We start from the raw sequence: 24,180 nt of genomic DNA on the forward strand, positions 1-24,180 counted from the left end.
AAGTTTTGAGGGAGGAGATGTTTGGATCACTTTCATAAATAAAGACCTTGATTTTTGTTTTGTTTTGTTTTGAGTTAGGTGCGTGATTTTTGTTTTTAATTCCATGCCAGAGATTGATTAGTCTCTGTGAACCTGGGAAAAGAAAACCATGATCTCTGCCCATCACATGCTTAAAGTCTGACTTACCAATGAAGATATCTATTCCAGCGTCAGCTCGTTACAGGCAATCCTTTTGTGAATTGGAGAGTTTTGTTACAGTGGAAATTATGGTACGGATAAAAAATTAAATACATACTTGTGTTATTTTCCTGAACGAAAATTTAAACGGGTGAGCATCTTATTTATCTTTGAGCATTGGAAAATGAAATTTACTTTAGCCCCCAGTGTTTTGAGCATTATATCGCAAATAACAAACAAGATTAACATCACAAGGAGTCAGCTTCCATTCCATTGTCCAGCATGGTAGGCTGTGAAATTTGATATTATTTTGACTTGTATGGTAATTGTAGAATGACAGAGGGAAATGGATTAAGTGGAAATAGAAGGATATGGCGCAGCACACACAGACTGCCCAGTGCAGGTGGAGGTCGTTGGGCCAAGAATGGGGCCCCTGAGCACTGTCCCTGCAGATCAGAATTTTATAAATAAAACTTTGCTTCATTCTGCACTTTACGGTTCTTTCAAGTGTCTGCATAGATGAAGAGGCCACCTCCCCGGGAAGAGTTGCAAAACCGGCTCAGGGACCTAGAGGCTCACCACACCTGTGAATTTCAGTGCTTCTCATCTTTCCTTGCCTTGAAAAGATGCTGCTTGGCCTTGGTGTGAAGTCTGAAATGCACCCTGCCCCCCACTCTCAGCTCTCAGATTTGGAGCCCTGTAATGGTCTAAAGTGTAGAGCCTGCTTTTAGGCACCTCTTCTTTTCCTTGAATACGTCAGTTTCATGTTGCAGATGATATTTGTTTTTAGAAAAGTGCGAAAGAAGGGACACCTGTGAAAACAGACAATTGTCCCAGCACCCATACAGCAGAAAATGCCAATTAAAGCCTCCAATTACTACCTTATTTCTTGGAGCTTTAAAGCCACTGAGAAGATAGTGGTGCATTTACTTGAAGTTTTAAGGTAATTACTTGTTCCTCCAAGCGTGGTGTCTGGTAACCTAATTCTGTATCAGCCTGACACCCTATAGCGACACTCCACTATCTCTCTGGTTTCAGAATAAGTTTGGGCAGAAACTTGTTCTGATATGAAAGTGCAAAAGGGGGCAGTAAAGTGCTATCCACAGAAACAGAAAAATTGTTTCCCCCGGTAGTTCTTATGGTCGATATTACCTGAGTCTTTCTTGGGCCCCAGTTTGATTCATTTATGACAAACTCCTCTGTTTGGGGCATTTGGAGTTGATCTTATTAGCAGCAATCTAACATAAAACGGAAGTAAGGCAAGCCCAGATATCCTGCCTGTTGATGAAATATGCCATCAAATTCACATACTCGTGAATTTAAGTCATTTTTTTTTTTCCTGGGGGATTTATGTTCCCAAGCGTACAGAGCATTTCTGAAAAGAATGTCGGGCTTCTGTGTTAATGCTGTGTTAGCTCCACATAGAGCTGGAAGGCCCCAAGTGCGTGGGGAGGTTATGGGGTCAAGGCTTTGGGCTCATCCCTAGCGGCGAGCATCTTTTGTCAGGAAGGACCTGGGAAGATGAGCCTCAGTGACAGCAAAGCAGCAGTGGCTTGTCCTCATTCACAATTTCAGACGAACCAGTTTACAAACTGACTGCCCTTCCTCCGCAGCCTTTGACATTTAATTAAAACTAAAAGCATTTTCTGGGAAAAGTGCATGTTTTCCAAAATGTTGGTAAACTCGAAGTGTACTCAATACAGAACTCTGGTTTGAGAATAAACCTATTCTGTGGTATGATTTGGGGTGTGCCAACTGCTAGGGTAATAAACTTGTTCCTAAAGCTGGGATTCAGGATCCCTGAAATATTAGCCAACTCCCAGATCTGTGCAGTTGAATGATTAAGCATAAACTGTACCCCATAATTTTCATCTATTTGAATAAACTAGTTGTGTGTTACTACAGCTTTTGTAGGCTCAAGAATTGATTTGTTAAATAGACCACAATTCAGAGAAGAATAATTTTATTTAGTTGCATTCTCAGAAAATACATCACAAAACAGTTTAAAAGGTCTACAGGCCTTGAATATTCTGTTTTAAACCAGAGTGAGGAAAGATTGCTCAAGAACACGATGGTTTGTTCCTTGAAACTGTACATTGAAACGTAATGCTCCAATCTGATCGCAAAAGCACTTGACGTTTATTGCAGAAAATTATGAAAAATACAGAAAGCTAAAAATTACCCCAAGTCCACCATCCAGTAGCCCAAAGCAGCCGCAGATAAAGGCCCCGTGTTTGACCAAATCTGTGTCTGTATCGCCAGCAGAATGAGCAGAACACACCATCTACTGAGTATGTGTGTATATTTTCAACTGAACGTAGCCATTTACTTAAAATAATCATGTACTCTAATGATGTAGTTTTGAAACGAAAGGAAAAATCAGTTCTCCATGGAAAAGTAAAGTCTGTTCACTCAGACATTGAGTCTTCTTTTGCTTAGCAGTTTGCTTCAGAGGGAGAAGGGTATCATCTGTAGGTCTCTTTCCCCCCAGTTTGCACATTGGCAGGATTTGCATTGGTCCTGTTACGTGAGTAAGGTGGTCCTGTTTCTCAGGTGGATGATAGCGGCCATAAGTGTGCAGAAAGATTAGGTATTTAAATAGATATTACAGTTGTACGTGTACAACAGGACACAGAAATGGCTGTGGGTCTGAGCTGACACTCTTTAAATGGGGAGCACTGTGATCATGGCTGTCTGCAGGGGGTTTACGTGACCCGGTCATTTGTTTGGACAGAGCAAGTGGCCATTCCCGTCTACATCCTTTCATTCTGATCTCTTTCCTTCTGTGCCAGTTTGATAGTTTTGCATTTGGCTACAATATATTGATTTGCCCTTGTTTATATGGTAGTTTGGCATATCCTTCAATTATATATCTCCACATAGTATTTCCCTCAGGAGAACGAGGACTTCTTACTTCAAATCTCCTTTCACAGACTCTTTCAGCATCATGGGACCATAGTGCTTTGGCTGTTCTTCTAGGGTCACCTACATATTTTTGGCAGCCTTGAAGACAAGTGTAAGAAGTCGTTGCACGTTTGTCCTGAGGTGCACGTGTTATGTTCAGGTGCAGATGCAGCAGCAGGAAGGGGAAAAAAGAGAAGCAAGGAAAACAGGGCATCCCTGGGGGGCTGGGGAGAGCAGCTGTGGCTCCACTACCCAGCGGGCCCCAAGCATCTCAGCTCCTTGCTCCCGTGGATCTTGCTGTTCCATTGGGCCAGGTTCAGGAGTCAATCAAGCAACCACTGCCCCCATCTGATTTACCCTGTGACACCTGGGGATGTGATGCTGGTCGACAGAAGGGTCCAGACTTGAGATCAAAACGTGATGTTCTGATCAGTCAGAGACAGTTGTGTGTCGTGACCCCTGAACTCTTAAGTGGCAGGTTTGGGCTTTAAATGCATATTATGCTAGTTTTTTAAATGAGCGTGTGTTCCTAGAGTGGGTTAAAACATTAAAGAATATTGTGTCACCAGGGAAATCTAGTCAATACCCTGTGATAAACCAAAATGGAAAAGAATCTGAAAAAGAATGTATATGTATGTGTAACTGGATCACTTTGCTGTACAGCAGAAATGAACACATGGTAAATCAACTCCAACAAAGTAGATTTTATAAAAAAAGAATGTTGTGTCTCATATGGCTGTATTATTTTAGAAGTTCCTACAGTGATGACTATGAAGTATAAATGTCTAATTGAGATTATTAGAGATCTAATTTAGATTATTAAAGATTAAAGTCTAATGTGTGTTATTAGATTGATTCCCTGTGGAAGTATTAGAATCTAGTTTGGTGAATAACTTTTAAGAACTTGGATTCAGGTTGATAGGTAAACAGAAGGTAAAAACAGATTCTAATATCAAATCATTTCATTTCAGGGACTTCCCTGGCGGTCCAGTGGTTAGGACTCCGAGCTTCCACTGCAGGGGGCGCAGGTTCGATCCCTGGTGGGGGAACTGAGATCCTGCCTGCCACATGGTGTGGCCAAAAAAACAATCACTTCATTTCGGGCAGGGAAACTTTGGAAACCCTACTCAGAGTTTCCATTTTATTCCATGTTATACTGTCTCTGGATTTAGTTCAGAGTCATCACGTCTTATTGTCTTGCTTGGGAATGATTCACTGGGAAAAACCATAGGAGTTGCCTATTTCTGCTCAGCACACCCCACTACTGTGGCATCCCAGGGAAGCCCTCCAGTGAGAGACACAAAATCACAGCACCAATGCCCAGGAAGCAGTCCTGACCCCAGACTCTCTTGATGGGGAGGAGATGCAGCTTCCCCGTCCCAGGAGAACAGCAGGGTGGCTTGCTCAGACTTTGAGTACGTGGCCCAGAAAGGGATCTGGCCTCCTGTGTTCGCTCTCCTGTATAAGACAAGAGGCACTGTAAGTCTCCTTTGTTTTTTGTTTTGAATTAAAAACCAGCAGATACTATTAAAGAAGACTTCTGACCACTTTTTTTTTTTTTTTTGGTTGTGGTTTAACAAAAAAAACCTCACCTCTGTGGTATGGGTTACAAACATGGGGATTTTCCTCTAGGTGTGTTTGGCCACAAAAATGGACATAATCTCATCATACAAAAAGAAATCTGCATTTCATATTCACTAGGCAGAGTCAGTGTAGTAATTTAAAATTAGCTAGTTGTCACCACCCTAATTATTCTTTAAAATGAAAAAGAAAAAGAAAAACATTTCCAAAGTCAATAATTAGACAAGTCTTATTGACTATTACCAAATGTTCAGGGCATAGATGTGCTATGTGGTCTGACTTGTTAAAGTCTCTGAGCAATCCTGAGGTAACAAAATCCAAATATAAGTGACCTGGCTTCAAAAATAGAACTCTGTGGTTACTGGCTTGATTATAACCTATAGGACGCATTGCTTTCCATTCGAAAATGACATTATTAAAAAATTCACCCCGTTTCCTTTCCATGTACATTCTGCAATTCTCATGAATCGTCTGGATCCATCTGTAATATTACATTTAAAACACAAGTTCCATGTGTGGTAAGTTTCTTCCTCACCCTTTGGTCCTTGGCTTCCTAGGACATGGCAGGGGTAGCAGATGGCCACCCTTGTGATGGACAAGAAGATGGATCCATCTGGCTGCTGAGTATCCTGACCTCTGAAGCCTGGGCAGATGCCTGCATGTGGATGGACTTTCTCTTAATTTCCCTTAACTTCATGGCTTGTCTGTGAAAAGCTCAATTTAGAAAAAGCTGCATTTTCCCAGATTTATGCTTTAATGTGATGCAGCGAGAGCTGAGAAGTGTGCAGGCAAAGGGGCTTTTCCCGTCGCATCTCACCTTTGGCCTGGCGTGTCTTCATCTGGTTTGCGTGTCAAGCACGTGTACAGGGATTGAATGAAGACAGTGGTGGAAGGTGCTTTGATCAGTGCTTAGCAAAGAATAAGTGCTCAAAAGCAGCAGTGCTTCTGTTATTAGTGCTTCTGGAGTTGGTGAATTGCCTTGTATTTCAACTAGGAAGGGATTCCAGAAAACTGCCAATATTCATAAATCCTGAGAGAACGGGTCCAAAACTCCATCCACAGTGCTCCTTGCCGTCCAGAAGCACCATCATACCGGAGGTGATCCTGCTGTGCTCTCAGCAACCCCCATCCCAACTCGAGCTCATCCTATCTTCAGAATTCCTTCCGTGCCTGTGATCTGCAAATATCGATAGTTCGTGGCACTAAATTTGACTTAAATTTATTGTGTGTATCTTAGCTGCCATTTGTTCTTTCATATTTTAAGCATCTACCAGATGTCAGACCTTGGGCATTCAGTATTGAGTCAGCCACACGTGGGACCTGCCTGCCCTCAGGAAGCTAGATTGTAAAGTCCTGGCGATCCAGATCCTAGTTTTCTGTCACTCAGAGCATCTGGTGTGGAGGTGCCTTAGTTGTTACACTCACGTTACTCTGTTTGCTCCTGTGTTGTGAAGCACAACATGGATGGACCTGGAGGGTATCATGCTTAGTGAAATAAGTCAGACAGAGGCAAATGCTGTATGTGGTCACTTATATGTGGAATCTAAAAAATAAAGCAAACTGGTGAATGTTAACGAAAAAGAAATGGGCTCACAGATAGAACAAAGTAGTGGTTACAGTGGGGGGAGGGGGAGCAAATCAGGGCAGGGGATTAAGAGGTACAAACTATTATGTATAAAATAAGCTGCAAGGATATATTGTACAGCACAGGGCATATAGCCAATATTTTATAATAACTATTATGTATAATATCAATTATATGTATAATTAATTATATAATGATATTAATATTATTGTATATAATGTAATTATTATATATAATTATTAATATTATTTAAATGGAGAACTTTAAAATTTTTGAATCATTATATTGTACACCTAAAACTAATATAGTGTTGTAAATCAGCTCTATCTCAATTTAAAAAAAAAAAAAAACTGTGAAGGCCCCAGGGGAGCAAAGAGACTTCTGGGCTTGATGTACTTAGTGATAACGTAAGAAACTTACCATTTGGGATCTCAGCTCAACCACAGCCTTTGTCTACTGAGAAACCGTAATGTCAGCAATTAAAGAGACTGGTGTGCTAACCAGCTTGTATATCTGTATACCTATATACGCTTAAAAAGTAAACCTCTAAAGCACTCCAATATTGGGTTCTTTTGTATGGATTTAAATAAGGAAGCAAAAAAAAAATTTTTGTTTTTAGTTATCTGTTTTACAGCTATCAGTGTATATATGTCAACCCCGATCTCCCAATTCATCCCACCCCCACTGCCCCCGCTTTCCCCCCTTGGTGTCCATACGTTTGTTCTCTTGAAACCATTTTTCACGGTGAAGGAGCAAATCCTTGCCTAACTTTTTGCCACAGTGTCTTCTGAAAAGTGAGCTAATGCTTTTCAAAGCATTAGGAATAGTGGGTTTTATCAGGATTCACTTTTTATGAGTGTATCAAATACACTTATTGAAATTGAGATTCCTCCCTTTCTCTTTTATTTTGAAAAGCCATCCCATGGGTTGACCCCTCCACATACATTGCTCCCCTGTCACTGACCGTTAAAGCTTTTTGAGTGATTAGTACCTTCAGAAAGTACAGACTGAAGTGCAGAGATCCTTGTAGCCAAACCAGCCCTTGTGTCCTCTGTTCTTGACTTGACCCCATCAGCCCCAGCAAAAACTAGAACTTGGATTTGGTGAGTGAAGAGAGAGTCATGAGGTTCTCACATGGGCAGGGAGGAAATCAACAGTGAGTCTTTGGTTAAGCAGGAAAAAATAATCTTCGTGAAGGAGACGGGATCTTGGGAGCATTTTGAATGAAGAAAGAGCTTGGTGAGCCCAGCTTCAGACGTAGGTGTGATGTGGGAGAATTCTAAGATGTGCAAAGACGACACACAGCTTGGGGTTGAGGGCAGGTCTGATGCGTTCTCTTAAAGGAATTGAACTGATGGACAAGAGGATGGATCCATCTGGCTGCTCAGGATCCTGATGTCTGAAGCCTGGGTGGGCCCCCGGAGGAGGTGGTCCAGGGTGAAAGTCGCTCAGTGTGGAGATCAGAGCTGAGAAGAGGCAGGTACCGGTGTCCAGGCTGCAGACTTCTGTTGTGATTCAGGAATACTTTTCACTACAGCTAACGTTGTGCTTGCTCTGTGAAGAAGCTGGTTTAGGAGAGAAGATGTTTGGGACGGGGGTGGGAAACCCCAGGCAGGAACTGGCCTCTGGTTCTCGGGTGCAGTGAAGATTTCCTAAGAAGGTCGAGGAATAAAACATGAGAAGGATGTGTCAGGAAGGTGAGCCGTGTAACCATATCTTACATCAACTGCCAGGCACTTTGCCCCTGCTTCCCAAGCCCAGCACAATCACTGGGGCACGGGGGCGTGGGGCAGAGACTTAAGCCTCAGACATTCAGATTCAGTCCTTCAGTCTGTTCATCAGAAACCAGAGCTGTGTTTCAACCACAAAGATGATGGAGACCACTGGCCTTCGGGAGGGCAGGGAGAAGACCCTGGAGGCCTTCAGTCCCCTGGAGTTGAATTTCCCATGCGCCTCCCCAGAAAACTGCAGAAATGGCCAAGAAGTTCACAGAGAGGTTCTTACTAAGTGGTGATCTACATTTGTCAACAGCTCTAGAGAATTCTATAAGGGTGCACACACGATGGTCTGAAATTTGTCGTTGTTACAAAAAATAGTCATTCTGAGTTCTGCTTCACAGAAAGATTTTGTTAGGTGATTCTCATTCACTTTTCTTTTTCAACTTTTTTTTTTTTTAATAAGTGTCATATATCCTTGCTTTAGCAGGCTCAGTTTAAAAGAAAATAAGAAAGAAAGGGGGCCGCCCTCCCTTTGGGATTGTAAAAGAACACATTCCCAAGGAAGAGTGACAAGCCACTGTGTTCAACGTGTATTTTTTTTCCCTGCCATAAAGAGTATTGGTTTTTAATATAAATCGGTAATGTAATTTCTGTTATGTTCTATGATGCCTCATAATCAACCTCATGCACTTTTCAGAAAAATTAATACTGTTCATTAACATTCATCATCATCTGTTCCCTCAGTATCAATTTGAAATTGGCGATGCCCATCATCCTGGTTTTCTCTCTCTCTCTCCCTCCCTCTCTCTTTCTCTCTCTCTCTGTCTCTCCCCCGCTTCCTTCCTTCCTTCTTTCCTTCCTTCCTTCCTTCCTTCTTTGCTATTACAAAATAAAATGTTGCAATGAATTACTGTATGCACATATAGTGTCTGTCTCCCTCCCTCCCTCCCTCCCTCTCTCTCTCTCTCTCTCACCGTGTCTGTCTCTCTCTCTCACCATGTCTGTCTGTCTGTCTGTCATTCTCTCTCCCTTCCTCCCTCCCTCCCTCTCCCTTCCTCCCTCCCTCCCTCTCCCTCCTCTCTCCCTCTCTGAATTATGACCCATTCATTGTCATGGCTGGTGGGCCTCCCTGGTTCAATAAGAGGTTGGATTGGAAGGACTCAGACGTGATGCTTTGTTCTCCGGCTTCAGTATTTTAATGAGCCTGCAGGCTTGGCTCCTTCGGAAGGAACAAGAGGGGATTTCTACGTGTGATTTTAGTGTTAGCACTTGTAGAAGGATGTTCATTACGAAGCTCTTGTTTCAGTTTCTCCGAGAAACTCCCCATTAGGAAAGATCTTTCCGCAGCATGGCTGGGAGAAAAGAGAAAGGGGAGGAGGGCGCTGTGGTCTGTGAGCACCAAGGGGATAGCGTGTCAGTGGTTTGGGTTCTAAAGATTTGCTTCTAAGAATTAACTGGAGCAAATACATCTCAAGGGAGGGGGGGGGAAAGGTTTGTGGGGCAAGGACAGGGACAGTAGTTGCTGTCTTCCCCAGTCGAGGACTTTTCATCTTGCAGCTGAATCAATACTCCGATTATTTCTAGTTATCTTTTATGGGTTTGTAAGATGTTTCTTTTGTTCAGGGTAATAAAAAAAACCCATTATTTGATCAGTGACTGACGAATTATGATAAGTAATTTGAAACGTTCTTGATGAAACTTGTCTGTTAATTAGCATCAGCAGCAAATGGAAACTAACAGAACAAAGTCTTAGCGCATCCACTGCTCCCTGGAATTGCTGCCCTCTTTCTGTGGCGTGCCCAATAAACTGAGGCTGCCAGTGGTTAAAAAATAATGAACAGATGGGAAGGTCTGACTCACCACCAAGGAAAAGTCATTGTGAAGTTACACAAAGGAGCCCTGAAATATTACAAGCGAGGGGGCGGTAAAGAAATGTCAGTAGGTTGCCTTGATCCTACTGGGTAAAGTCAGGAGTGTGGTTTCTTTTTTTTTCTTATTTTTTTTTCTTTAAAGCGTAATTCCTAAATACATTCATCCCATGCTGATCTGAGCTCAGATATGTTTGGTCAATGAAAGTGTGGCTTCTATGAAACTGTAGTTTGGAATTCTTTATGTTGCCTGGCCATATTGTCATTATCATCAATACTGTTAATGTTTTATCAACTCAATGGCGCTTTTTTTTTTATGCTTTTAGATTTCTGCCTGGACAAGGACTGGTTCTATACCCACAGATAGGAGACAAATTGGATATTATTTGCCCCAAAGTGGACTCTAAAACTGTTGGCCAGTATGAATATTATAAAGTTTATATGGTGGATAAAGACCAAGCAGACAGATGCACTATTAAGAAGGAAAATACACCTCTCCTCAACTGTGCCAGACCAGACCAAGATGTCAAATTCACTATCAAGTTCCAAGAATTCAGCCCTAACCTCTGGGGTCTAGAATTTCAGAAGAACAGAGATTATTACATTATATGTAAGTATCATTCTATTCATTTATTTTATAGAAATTAGGATAAGCTAAATAGGTTTGTATCAATTTTTGTTTCCTTAAAATTATTACTGTGGCAAATAATTGGGTGGGAATCTTTGCTGAAAAGTTTTTTAAAGAAGCCTTAATTAAATGAGGGACCCCTGTACTAGTACTACTCATTAACATAGATAACCAAAGAGAAAAAGCCTCCTAGAGATTTTGTAGTATTGAAATAAGTGGGTATATATGAATATATTCAGCATCTCTACTGACAAAACCATTTTTAAGAACCATTGGTGAGATTTTGATAGGTGAATCTTGTGCAATGACTTTTCTCTTCATCCATCCATTCATCCATCCATCCATCCATCCATCCACGCGTGCATCCATTCACTCATTCATTTAGTATTTACTCTGTGCCAGAAACTGCATAAGTGCTAGGGGTTCAACATTGAACAAGATGGTAAAATGGTACCCATTCCTCATGGACCTTGTAGGTTCCAAGAATGGGAGTTACAGGCAACCCACACTAGTACATGGGTGCATTAAAACCAGGTTTGGAAGAATAAGAAAAAACTTGGGTTTGTTCAATGAATTACTTTTTTATCTACCTATACAATAATTTGACACATGGTTGTAGGAACAGATACTGTGTATCCTTTGGGTCCTGTCTGAGCCACTGTTCACTCCTGGGTCTGTGAAATCTGATGAAGCACATGCCTAGTAGGTGCAGGTCACGAGCTGGCACAGAATTAGGATTGTTCCAGGCCCAGGGTCTGTCAGAGTGCAGTCTGGGTGACTAGGATAGCTGTTCACATCAGGCAAGCAATGAAATGGTTTTTCTTGGTTTCTTTGGTGGGAGTCTGCACTCACTCGTCATGATGAGCTCCAGATCGTCAGAGGTACTGAGCTGCTGTCTGCTGGGTGTGCTCTCCCATCTCTGGGTGATCAGGTTGAAACTCTGGCTTTCTCTACCTCCTAGCTGCTCTTGAGAGTGCAAAATCAATAATTCATTGACTACTTGTTAAATACTCAACAATATACTACCTTCTGTTTTTTATTACACTCATTAGTAATTAAAACAAAGATGGTCCTGCCATCTAATCCTTGTTCTTTGCTGTGAACCTGAAATGCCACAGAGGCTGAAAACGTAGTTTTAAACCAATGTGATACACATAGAGTGGCTTAGTGAGAATAAGTAACAAAAAGAGAAAGTGGTGAATTATAGATTTAAAAGCACAATGATCATAAAATGAAAATAAAAGCATTTTGAGGGATGGGACAAGCAGATGGGGTGGTAAAGTGTATGAAGTAAGAGGGAAATCTTTGAAAATATAAAATAGTCATTAGACAAAATAAATCGAAACCTTAAGCTTTTGGAAGTCCAGCAGTGTCTTAAAAAAAAAAAAGTCTTTTTAAGTAGGACTGTTTACCAGGATGCTGTTTTTAGCATAGCATTTATAGGGACCCACCCTACTGAATTCATTAAGCAGGTTAAGACCCCTGAATAGGGTGGGAAAAAGGACGAAGGGGTGCCTGAAGATAGATGTTCCTCAGAGTGAAATACGTCTCTAAAACTGCACCTGCAGCCCTAGCTGCCGGCTGGCTCTTCAGGGAGGTAAGCCACCAGACCCGGAAAAGCACGTGGTAGCCCAGGATAAAAGAATTGTTCTGAAAATAGAGATGAGGGTTTCAAGTTTGAATGCTGCTGGTTGGGTGGTTGTTACAGGCTGGGTGGGGAAGGGCCCAGGGCTCAGAGGGTGGCCGGGAGCCCAGGGAGACTCAGAGCACAGAGTTGAAAGACTTGCGCCAAGTCACGGACATAGGAAGACACTTCAGATACTTCGGGAAACGCAGACCCCATTTCCCACCCATCCTCCAGCAAAGCCAACGGATGGACAGCTTTCCCTGAAAAGGAAATGAAGGATGAGAAGTAGAACTCTCAAAAGAGTTGAAAAAGTTAATGTTGACTTTCCATTGCTTCTTCGAGAATCACAAGGCACCCAGATAAATTAAGAGATTTTTCAGAGTCAGTGCTTTCCACAGCCAGTGATCACTCACACGTACAGAGTCACACTCCAACACTCCACTTAAAACAGTACTACACTAGGCGGCGTGATGGAACACTGCCCTTAACACTGCAAATCACCACTTCAACTTTGAGAGAGTTAACAGTGTTGGTATTTTTGAGTTGCTACAAAGTATATTACACGTGTTTAACTCCAAATCTTCCTGTCTAGCTAGTAAGCACCTTCATAACCGAGAGTATTAGTATGAACAGCATCGTTATTGTGTCCTGGTTTCTTTCCATAGGAGGGAAGGAGAGAAGTGATAGGTTGGGGCAGTGCTTCCTTACCCCAGAGGGGAACAGTCCAAGTTGCCAATGGACTGACTTGGAATTGGTGTTGTTCGGTCATTCCCTAGATGAACTGATTCCAGGAGCGCTGGGCCAGGAGCCCAGAGACCTGGGTTCTAGTCGTGCTGTGTGAGCTTAACAAGAAAGTCACTTCATTTCTTTGAATTTTGATTTCTTCTCTAGAAACTGCTTTTACTGTTGTTGTTGTTGTTGTTGTTATTCTGGCTAATGATGGAAGTCTCTAGTTCCAAACCGTTTTATGGTTAGACATACACATCCAGTATGGGATCTCTCGTCAGGGTGGCTCTTCTCCAGTTGAATGGACAGGATCTGCTGTAAACTCTTTAAAGACATTGAATTTGATTTGTAGTGTTACCAGGTTTACAAATACAGGCATCACACTTTTAAGTTTTAGAAGTCAATATTACTTTTAAATTGGGAGTGTACTTTTAAACCTACTGAGTAGCCACTAAATTCCCCTAGGAAATGACACGACAAAGTGATATGCATCCTCATTAGTTTTTCTCCTAGATGATTATTTGCTTTGACATGTGGCAAAATGATATATATGGGTTTTCTTAATGTTGAGAATTGACTTTTTCAGGTGACCCGTTTCAGTCATTAGACTTGGGTTTAATTTGCATAATAAAATCTCCTAATATTAAATGATCCAGAGGTGGAGATGTTACGACCATTTGGTCTGTTTGTCATTACATTCAGATTCTTAATTGCCTTAAAAAGAAAGTAAACATTTTATATAACCTACAGTTGTTTTGATCATGTCTTTAAAATTTTTTTTAAGTTTATAAAATAACTATCTGTTCTGAAGTGGCCCATTGTCAAGGGAAGCTCTGTCTTAGAAAAACACACCAGTTAATACAAGGCAAGCATTCCTAACTGTGTTCTCAGCCTTCATACATAATTGTGTCAAATACTTTTCTTGTAGATACTTTCTGTGCTTGGTTTCCAGTTTCTTTTTAGAAGTGATAACCCGGAGCTGAATGAGTCAGAAATTCTGGTATGGAGGCCCTTTGCAGTATCTACCCTTACGAAGCTTCCATGGCTTGGTCATCCAGCCTCAGCATAAAACCTTGCAAAATACCTACAAAGAGGTTTTCATCACACTACCAAAATCATGTGAGTCAGAGATGGATGAAAATGAATGCCACTGTGTGGATACTTTTTAAGTGAACAATGGGCACAGCCCAGCTGTTAGAAAGAACACCTTATGCCCGAGGCACCTCCCAATTTAGCTTTGTGTGGTTTTTTACATTATTTTACCTCAAATCTATAGCCAAGACATGGATTTGTGGAATAGTCTAAAAGTCATCATTTCTAATGATTGTTCGATTAAACGTTGCTCTGAAACTACACCCTGCTGTGTTCACAGTGGTCCTTCCAAAAGCCACTCCTTGCTTTCCTTGCCTGGGAAAGTCTTCCTTGAGAAACACTGAATGAATTTGAATGAGTCACCACTTCTTAGGCCCTTCACTGGTTTCATTCTCCAAAGCAATTTTTAAAAAAAAATTTTATCAGAGCATATTAAATTAGGAAACTCCTCAGTCAGCTTTGCTGTTTTTCAGACATAAACTCCACTTCTGAGCAAAAATGCAAAATAAATTAAAATGCTTGCACACAAATATAAGGAAACACTATTCTTAAAGAATCAAAACAGAAGAACAGCAGATTCCATTCCTGTATTTTTGTTGAGTGTTTGTTTTCCTTTTTTTGTTTGTTTGTGTTTTTCTTTTCTCTTTTTGATTTACTTATTTCTGGGAGTAAGTGTAGCAAGTGGCACTAAAATATACTGAATGTACTGTAAGCCCTTTCCCTAGCAAAATGGTTATGGGAGGTTTCAAATATACTTTTACATATAGATATCTTTTATTTTAATTATTTTTTTTAATTTATTTTTGGCTACGTTGGGTCTTCATTGCTGTGCGTGGGCTTTCTCTAGTTATGGTGAGTGGAGGCTACTCTTTGTTGCAGTGCATGGGCTTCTCATTGCGGTGGTTTCTCTTGTTGTGGAGCACGGGCTCTAGGTGCGTGGGCTTCAGTAGTCGTGGTGCACGGGCTCTATAGAGTGCAGGCTCAGTAGTTGTGGCACACGGGCTTAGTTGCTCCGCGGCATGTGGGATCTTCCCAGACCAGGGCTCGAACCCATGTCCCCTGCGATGGCAGGTGGATTCTTAACCACTGAGCCACCAGGGAAGCCCTAGATTTATTTTAGAATATATGTGTGGCCTCTCTAACGTGATTATGTGCTTTGATTGATGAATTATTTATATGATAAAGGTAGCAAAATCTACCTTTCCATCACTAAACATCATCAAGTTCAAGGATGTGACAACATCAGCCTGTCACTTATCTGACTTTGAGGTGGGGATTTACGTTTGATACCTTGCATACCATTGGTGAATTCAAGCATTTAAGCACATTTTTATTTTTAACCTACGACAGTTGGCTTTGTAATAGAATGGTCATCAGAATCTTGGGTGTTTGGAGGATACACACACACAGCACTTAGAGCGACAGATGAACATGGTAGTTAGCTGAGAGTCCCAAGTCAGGCAGACCTGGGTTCTTGAATGCCCTTCGGCAAGTAATTTACCCAGTCTGCCTCAGTCTCTTCATCTGTCAGCTGGGGATGATGTGCATTTAAATGGGGTGATGTATGTAAAGTGCTTGCCTCCATGGCTGGCACCAAATAAGGACAACTGAGGGTCTCTTTGTGGGGAGGCGAGGTTGGGGGCTGGTGTGAGACAGCCTGTGCTCTCCTGAGAGCTGGCGGGCGGGGAAGATGGGCTCAAAAAGTGTCACTTATTTGAAATGCTGTCCACAAAATGAAATTCCAGAGATCGTCCAAGTTTCAATAATGCTGTGTAACTTAATTATAAGATCTTCCCTCTTTTTTGTCTTTTTGGAGTGTTATAAAAGTTCTTTTGTTCTTGGGCTTTCCTTACCAAGAAACACGCATTTATGGATTTTTTTTGTTGGTGGAATTGCCCAAGCTTGTTAGCAGATCCTCCCTAAGACCCAAAAGAGACAGACTGGGAGGAGGGTTCTACACATATAATCATCCCCCACTTACCATCTCACCAGCCTTGCCAGGGCCTTTTCTCTGTTCCTTGTTACACAAAGGAAAGGCTTATTTTTATTGATCATTTCAGCAGCATTCCAATGTAATATAAATATTCTTTTAGAGAAAAACGTACATATCAGGGTTGCCTTGTCACTGAGACAAGCTGGGACACTACATCATTTCACTAGTCTGGTAATGAAAAGCATCATTTCTTTTTCTTTTTCTTTTTCTTTTTTTTTTTTGGCCGTGCCACGCAGCTTGTGGGATTTTAGTTCCCTGACCAGGGACTGAACCCGCACCCCCCTGCAGTGGGAGCACGGAGTCTTAACCACTGGACCACCAGTGAAGTCCCCCGAATTTCTATCATTTTTTAACTTAACATAAAATCCTTTTCTGACCATATTGAAGGCTCTCTCCTAGAGTATATCAGTAAGGCTCCTTGTTCAATTTAATATGAATACAGCTTAAATTCTTTATACTTTAAGGAATAAAATCTCAACTTCTGCTCAGTTGCAGCTTGTGCTGAGAAGCTTCTGGCTTGCATGGTCATTGGGATATTTATCCCGTATCTGTCAGGGTTTAGGAGGATTAGGCTATTGTAGATTGAGACTGTTCATATTCAACGGCGTCACCTAGGCAGTAGTGACAGCTTATCTCATTTAAAGCTAGACAGAGATTGCCATGTGAGCACTGTTCCTTATTCCCAAAATAACTCATGAACGGACAAGATGACTGGTTCTTAAAGCAATGGGGAGAGACTGAAAACCTCCTATGTAAAATAAGAGCAGATGAGAAATGAAGGCGATTCCTTGGGGGAAAAAAGGATTATTTAGGAATTGCTCAGAATAAAACTGCCTTTACTATTTCATAAAATACATCTTAATATCTCTAGCACCTGTATTTATAGCTTTTTCAAAGTTTACTTAGACTTGTAAATAACTGAACAGTCCTGGAGACTTCTTTGTACAAGCATGAGAATGAGTTCTTTCTTAATAGCCTTTAAATATTTATCATGAAAATCAAAATTTAAAGCAAAATAAAGTACTTTAAGAAATAGCGAAGAGGCATTAGACAGACATGAAAAGATTACTTGGCGAAAACTTATTTATATAGTTTTTAAGAGTCCCACGTTTGTTCCTAACAGTCTGAAATCTCAGGCTGGGTGTTTGATCACTTAGAGGGAAGTGTTATGGCCTCACACCCTCTTTGAGACTGTCACTTTACAGTCTCAAAGGACAGGTGACAGAGGAATTTTTATCACTGTGAGAAAACAGAACTTGGAAAGTGTGAGTAGTTTAGTACAGTTCACACAGCCATTGAAATGTCAGGGGCAAAACTCAAACCGGGTTGTCAGACCCTTAGACCAATGTCATTAGTTTATGACAGTGTCTCCTGGGTCACCAAGCACATACATGTACACAAAGCAAGAGGAAAAAGATGGTCTAGTCCAAAGCACACTACTTACAGAGTATGGTAAAGAGAGTACAAGTACATACATGTCACATACATAGTGACAGTAAAGAGAGCATATGTACATACATAGTGCATACATAGCAATGCAAGGATGCTACTCGAACTGGATATCAGACAACTCTGTGTTTGTATCAGACGTGTTGGGCCAGAGGCCCTGTCCTTTGTTGTAACATATAACTAACTTCAGTCATGTGCCCCAAAGTTGACCTAAGAAATCCTACAGAGCAGTAGGAAAGGAGAAAGGGCCATTGGTTAACGGTGGTTGTAATAACAATTTGTCGGGTCTCCTGAATTTTCTTTTTTCTTTTTAGAGCTACTATCAATCAATTCCATTTCGTCGATAAGACTATGCTTTGTGTTTTATCGAGTACAGTTGACCCTTGAACAACACAGGTTTGAGCTGCTTGCATCCCATTACACGCAGATTTTTTTCAGTAGTAAATCCTCCAGCACTGCACTGTCTGCTGTTGGTTGAATCCGTGGATATGGAATAACTGCGGGTACGGAGGGCTGACTATAAATTGTACTCGGATTTTCGACTAGGTAGGGGTTGGTGCCCCTAACCCCCATGTTGTTCAAGGGTCAAATGTACTTTGAGCCCCTCAATGGGAAGTGGCTAAATAGTAAAATTAAAAATAATAAAAATCTCTCAAATGTACAAAAGAGGTAGTAAGAAACTTCAAATTTCCTTAGCCAAGTATACAAGTGCTACAGTTTGTGTGGATGGATGGGTGGATGAGTGGACAGGTGGATGGATGGACGGAGGGAAGGAGGGATGGATGGATGGGTAGATGGGTGGATGGGTGGATGAGTGGATGTATAGGTGGATGGATGGGCAGATGGATGGACAGGCAGAACCTCTGTCAGGAGCGAAACTGATCACTTCACAGAGGAGCTAGGCTGTGTGTTGCTAAAAGACAGCCCTGCTTCGCAAATGGCTTTTTGCATTAGTGGAGTAACCCAGTTTCCTTGTTCCTGATGTTAAACCAGGAGATGAAGGTATTCTTTTATTGAAGCAAACATGTGGAAAATTGCTCTGGCTTCTTGGAGCATAGAACACATCCCCTGAACGGAATTAGGTTCATGTGTAGGGCAGATTCAGACAGGGTACTTTACTGGGGTTACCACTGGTCTCTAGATGGTCAAAGCAAATAACATCATGTCCATCTAAGCTATTATGCCATCAGAGTGGTGCATTTTCTCATCTACAGTGTTACATTCTAAACTGTCAGCAAACATTAATTCAGTCACTGGTGAAGCCCTACCACCCAGAGGTGAACTCTGCCTCAGATGGAGGTTTTCCACTTCAGTGCCGCAGTCTCCCAATTACTGGGTCATTAATATCATTGCAGGCGATTAGTGACAGCAGACTGAGCACGAGACTTCTGGGATGTGTGCCCTCCCCACTGTGAACTTTTCACTCTGACCCTTTGCTCTCTAGACATTTCCACATCTCCACAAAGATATTTCAATGATGAAGACCGTCAAAAACTCGGGGTGGGCTAGAATTTGTGTGCTAGAAATAATTCATGCAAACACATGTTTTTTCATGGCTCAGAATATTTTTATTAGATGTTATCACTATCTCTTGACCAGGAAGTCTCATTTTTTTAAAAAAATCAGAATGCTTAAGTAAAGCTAATATAGACAATAGGGAATTATGTTTTATCTTTAGAACTCTGACATCATTCTTTTTTTTTTTTTTAATGTGAGTTTGGTCATTATATTGAAGTGGTCATCTGGCCCCCTATTTTTAAAACATGATTCTTCTTTCTTAGTAGGTTTCAGCCCATATTAGGGTTGACTCTCATGTATAAAGGTAAATTACGCTTTAACCATTGACTATCACATTCTCACAATTCATTCTGAATCATTGTGACACTAAGATTAACTCCCTGAAAGCACGCTAGATGTAAAGTTTTTTAATGAAATCTTGTTGAAAATTTTTCTTGCCTAATGAGAGATTCTACCTGCATAAATCATCATAACTTGTAGCAATAAAATTTTAGACTCAGAAAAGGATGTTTTCCTTCAACAGAATTTATGAAAAATCAAGACATCAAGGTGTTGCAAGCAATATTTTGAGGGGAAAGAAAGTAAGCCACTCATAAATGATCTCGTGTCTTTAAGCACGCCTCTTGTAAAAAGAGAGGACAGGTGATTTATTACCAAGCCTATTTGATCTTTCTCAGGAAAGTGTCAGAGCACCCACTGAGGCTGGAAGGTATTTGTGTCACTGACATATCCCTGCTATGTGTGCACATACTTGCACACACACATTTACCGCCTTTTCTTTTCCGCTCCGGTTGTATATAGTCAGTGGCTTTTCAGGGCTGTCTCGTCAAAGATGACTATGGCTCTTAACATCTTCAGTGATTGTCACTACCTTAATTTTTGTATACACTTCTTAATGAAGAGGTTTAATGAGTAAGCTGTGATGGAATTTCTTATGTTCTAGGGATGGTGTTTACTACCGTTCTCTCTATAGGCTGACCTCCCTCAATGTCCAAGTCTCGCATAACACGGGAGATAGGAAATATACTAACATATATTGGCACCTTTTAGATTCAGTTCTTTGTATCTTCCCTCTTCCCAAAAGAGTGAAAGTGGCAAAGTAATAAGTCATCCAATCTTTCAGTGAATACAGAAACAAAAGCAGTTTACAAAACTGTTTCAAGGTTACATTTCTCAAAACTCTCATTTCTAAGCTGTCAGTAAAATATCCTATCATTGCTCATGGTGAACATTTAACATTGAGGAAATAAAATTATACCATTTTATTCGAGAACATCCATTTACACTGGATACTTGGTATCTTTACTCATATTTTAATATGGGAGGAGGGGCTAAATTGTGACTCTGGTTTTTTAAATCATTTTTCCAAATCGTTCTGTCTAGTGGAGAAACTAATTAATTGTGCTGTAAAGAAGTCACTGGGGCTAAGCTAGTTGTTATCTCTTTTTTTTTTTTTTTTTTTTTTTTTTTTTAGTTGTTACCTCTTAATGCTTGACTTACTGCTTTCAAATTTCAAAACACAACCAGAATGATGTGGGTTTAGTTCAGGTGATTCATCCCATTGTTCTGGAACACTGTTTCCTTGGGTGAAAAACACACACATCCTGTAACTTCCTTTGTATTTTTCTTTCATCAAATCGAGGCCATTTTAAGAAGAATCTTATTATAAAACTTTTACTCTAAGATCAGGCATTCTGGGATAAACTGCCATATGTGTTGAAATACTGCTGAACTTTTTTTGATATTGCACCAAGCAAAATAGTGAGGCCTTTGGAAAATCATGGTGGTATATTCTCATTTCTTTGACTATAAATCCACAGAGAAAAGCATATAAAAAGGAAGAAGCTAAAGAAGTGATTTTTTTCATCGTCCTTTTGGCACATTATACAGATGTTTTTGCTTCAGAAGTTTTTATTAATTAAAGAAAAGGGCATTTATTTTTGGCAGTCAGGGGTTATTGTCATTTCCATGGTTAGAATTTTTCCTCTAAATTGGTATCTTAAAGGATAACCGTGATACCCAAGGCATTGAACTACACTGAGTTCTAGAAATTGAATCCCTGTCTCTTTAGTACATTTTTTGAACGTGCATCATATATTTTGAATTTGAATTCGTGTCAGGGTGTGAATTAGGGTAGATCTTAGCTTCCTGAGTTGTATATTCACATTAAGTAGGTTATATTTTTATCAGCCTTCTGGTTTTCAACTTACATATCTCAGTTAATTTTTTGTTTTTAGACACTCAAAAATTTGTCAGCCCTGATAGAAGAAAACAGTAACCTAGTTTATGTGTCATATTTATTTTAATGTCATGGCTTTACTTTTCACGTTTCTCACTTGGTTCTGCTTCTTTTATTTCCTAAGTTTGCCAGGTAATAGGCATCTAGTTCTTCTCGTTCTTGAGTTGAGTTTCAGGAGACTGATATGTTGAAAGGCTGCCCTAAGAAATCAGAATTAGCAGGGCCAGCATATGATGACATGATGGACAAGAATAGTGCCAAGAAGATGATAGAGGATTTTCATTAAATGCTCTTTGTTTTGTAATCAAATAAGAGCAAATTTTGTCATGTGCAGCTTATATGAACACAAAGTTTTCATTCTTACTAAAAAATTGAACTCTCTCATTTTCCTGACCCTGTATGCTTATTATCTATGTCTCTTTGGTGGACCTCTTTGATGAAGTTGATAAAAACTATTTGCTTTGGAGTGTCCATCAACCCCCCACCCCATCCCGGCCCAATCCCAGTAAGCCACATTTAGTATAGGGACTTCCCTGGCGGTCCAGTGGTTAAGACTCCGCACTTTCAACACAGGGGGTGCAGGTTTGATCCCTGGTCAGGGAGCTAAGATCCCACATGCCGTGTCACACAGCCAAATAAATAAATAAACAAATAAATAAATAAAATAGTATAAAATGTCCTCCATAGTATATTTTGATGTTTCATTCTTTCCATGATAACCTAAGAATATTCCTTCATAGGGATGCATTTACTCTGTAGAATTTTTTTCTGCTGCCCTCATTCCTAACCTCTTTGTGCATGGGACCCATATTTCGGCACACATCCAGCAGTTAATTCTCCATCTGACTACCGAAGTGATAGACTGAAATAAAAACAGCCAAGATCCAGGGCAGCAGCTTACCCTTCCTGGTGTGCAAAGCAGTAACAACCAAATGAAGACGCATTAAAATGCGATAGGACTTCCTCTCCGTGGGCACAGTCTAAAAAACACAGCCAGAAATATTCCTGCCCTTTCGGTCTGCTTTGCCCACTGGTTCTTCTTTTTTCTACTCAGATAACCAGCACACTAGATAAGTTCGTGTACAAATAAATGGGAACGTCCGGATGTTGGCGGAGTAGTTTTCGGATGTGAAGAGAACTTTTTGCTGAGCAATGATCTCCACCCACTTAAAATCAGGCCCTGGGGGAACAATCTAGTGATTTCAGTACACTCACTACATACAGTTAGATCCCTGAAGCAAAAGCTTTTAAAAGCAGGCTATAAAATGCCCATGTATCTTTATTAAACCTCTTTTCTAACTAGATATACTTTTCTAGTAATTTTTAATTTTATAAAGTCTATTTTTTCCCTGGGCCAAGGAAAAAAAAGGCCGGGCACTAAAAGCTTATATATAACAGTGTTACTTTTTCTATCGCTAAATGATTAAATGCAGTTTCATACAGTTAGTACAGTAATACTGTGATTGTGGTGGCATTAGATGATGCTGCTAGAGAGATGCAAAGAAAAACTAAGTAGAATAAGGTTAACCGTTTGTTTTTACTTTCTCCAAGTTAAAAATTCCCAATACATTCAAATCAACAATAAGAATAATTGCAAAACCGTCTCCTGAAATGGAAGTAGATTTTATTCCCAAGCATTAGCAATTTCTTGTTGTATTTCAAAGTCAGCCACTAAGGCTTTTAAAGCTTCTTGGTGACTGGCTATTGCAGCAGAAATCAGAATATTAATCTTGAGGCTTTATTGCAGAATTCGCTGCCAGTAAAGAGGCGCCATGAGGACAGAAGACTTTGAGCTGCGCCATTTCTCAAGGTGGTGAGGTGGGCAGGCAGCTCTAGAATTAGGCCCACACTCTCTACTCTCCATGTTAAGCAGATCGTGGGGAAGAGACATTAAGTTTTACTAGGAGATCAAATATAAAGTAAGTTGAAGTTACTCTGAGTTATTTTATAATTGAACTTGCTATGAAGTTGACCTCCTGAAGTTTCTGTTGGTGCTCACATCTTAAAACAGGGTTTTCCGAAATCGAGTTATTTGTAGTGAGGTGGATGGACCTAGAGCCTGTCATACAGAGTGAAGTAAGTCAGAAAGAGAAAAACAAATACCGTACGCTAACACATATATATGGAATCTAAAAAAAAAGGTTCTGATGAACCTAGGGGCAGGGCAGGAATAAAGACGCAGACGTGTAGAGAATGGACTTGAGGACACGGGGAGGGGGAGGGGGAGGGGTAAGCTGGGACAAAGTGAGAGAGTGGCATGGACATATATACACTACCAAATGTAAAATAGATGGGAAGCAGCCGCATAGCACAGGGAGATCAGCTGGGTGCTCTGTGACCACCTAGAGGGGTGGGATAGGGAGGGTGGGAGAGAGACACAAGAGGGAGGAGATATGGGGATGTATGTATATGTATAGCTGATTCACTTTGTTATACAGCAGAAACTAACACAGCATTGTAAAGCAATTATACTCCAAGAAAGATGTTAAAAAAAAAAGCAAAAACAAAAACCAGGGTTTTCCCTGACTGCTTACATCATACCTGACTTGGGCAAAAATCTTTCCTGGCAGAGCATCTAACCGTATTTTTTTGGGGGGCGGGGGGTGCTGCACCACTCGGCTTTCGGGGATCTTAGTTCCCCAACCAGGGATCGAACCCCAGGCCCCAGCAGTGAGAGCACCAAGTCCTAACCACTGGACCGCCAGGGGATTTCCTCTGAATTTTAAAGTTTAGCCCCCTTTTAAACAGCCAAGTATTGGGAATGCTGTTTTGATGTTAGGAATGAATTTTTCAGTATCTTCCAGTAGCCTTTGCAACTTCCAAGTTGACTTAAAGGGGAAAGATGCAGAGTCTAGAATGTAGCAGAAGAACCCTCCTCGCTCACAAAGTTCTGCCTCTTGGCCTGCCCTCCCCCTTCACCCCTCATCCTCCCCCATCCCAGCAGTGGCCTCAGCCTCCAAGAACTCAGCAAAGGCAGCATTTTCAGATTGCCTTCTGTGCACCTCCAGGGCTTAAGGGGCTTTTTCCTCCCCAAGGCGTAAAAAAGTTTCCACTGTGAAAGATGCAAAGCAGTTT

General features: G+C 40.9%; 1 protein-coding gene across 1 annotated transcript in view; it reads left to right on the forward strand.

The window, feature by feature from the left end:
• Positions 1-24,180, forward strand: part of EFNB2 (ephrin B2) — a 44,860-nt gene that overhangs the window by 14,265 nt on the left and 6,415 nt on the right. Inside the window, exon 2 of the mRNA XM_007464388.1 lies at positions 10,160-10,443. Within this exon, the coding sequence (XP_007464450.1) occupies positions 10,160-10,443 (284 nt within the window). The remainder of the gene's footprint in view (positions 1-10,159; positions 10,444-24,180) is intronic.

Source organism: Lipotes vexillifer, unplaced genomic scaffold (genome assembly GCF_000442215.2).
Source record: "Lipotes vexillifer unplaced genomic scaffold, Lipotes_vexillifer_v1.1 scaffold549, whole genome shotgun sequence".
NCBI classification, from domain to species: Eukaryota; Metazoa; Chordata; class Mammalia; order Artiodactyla; family Lipotidae; genus Lipotes; species Lipotes vexillifer.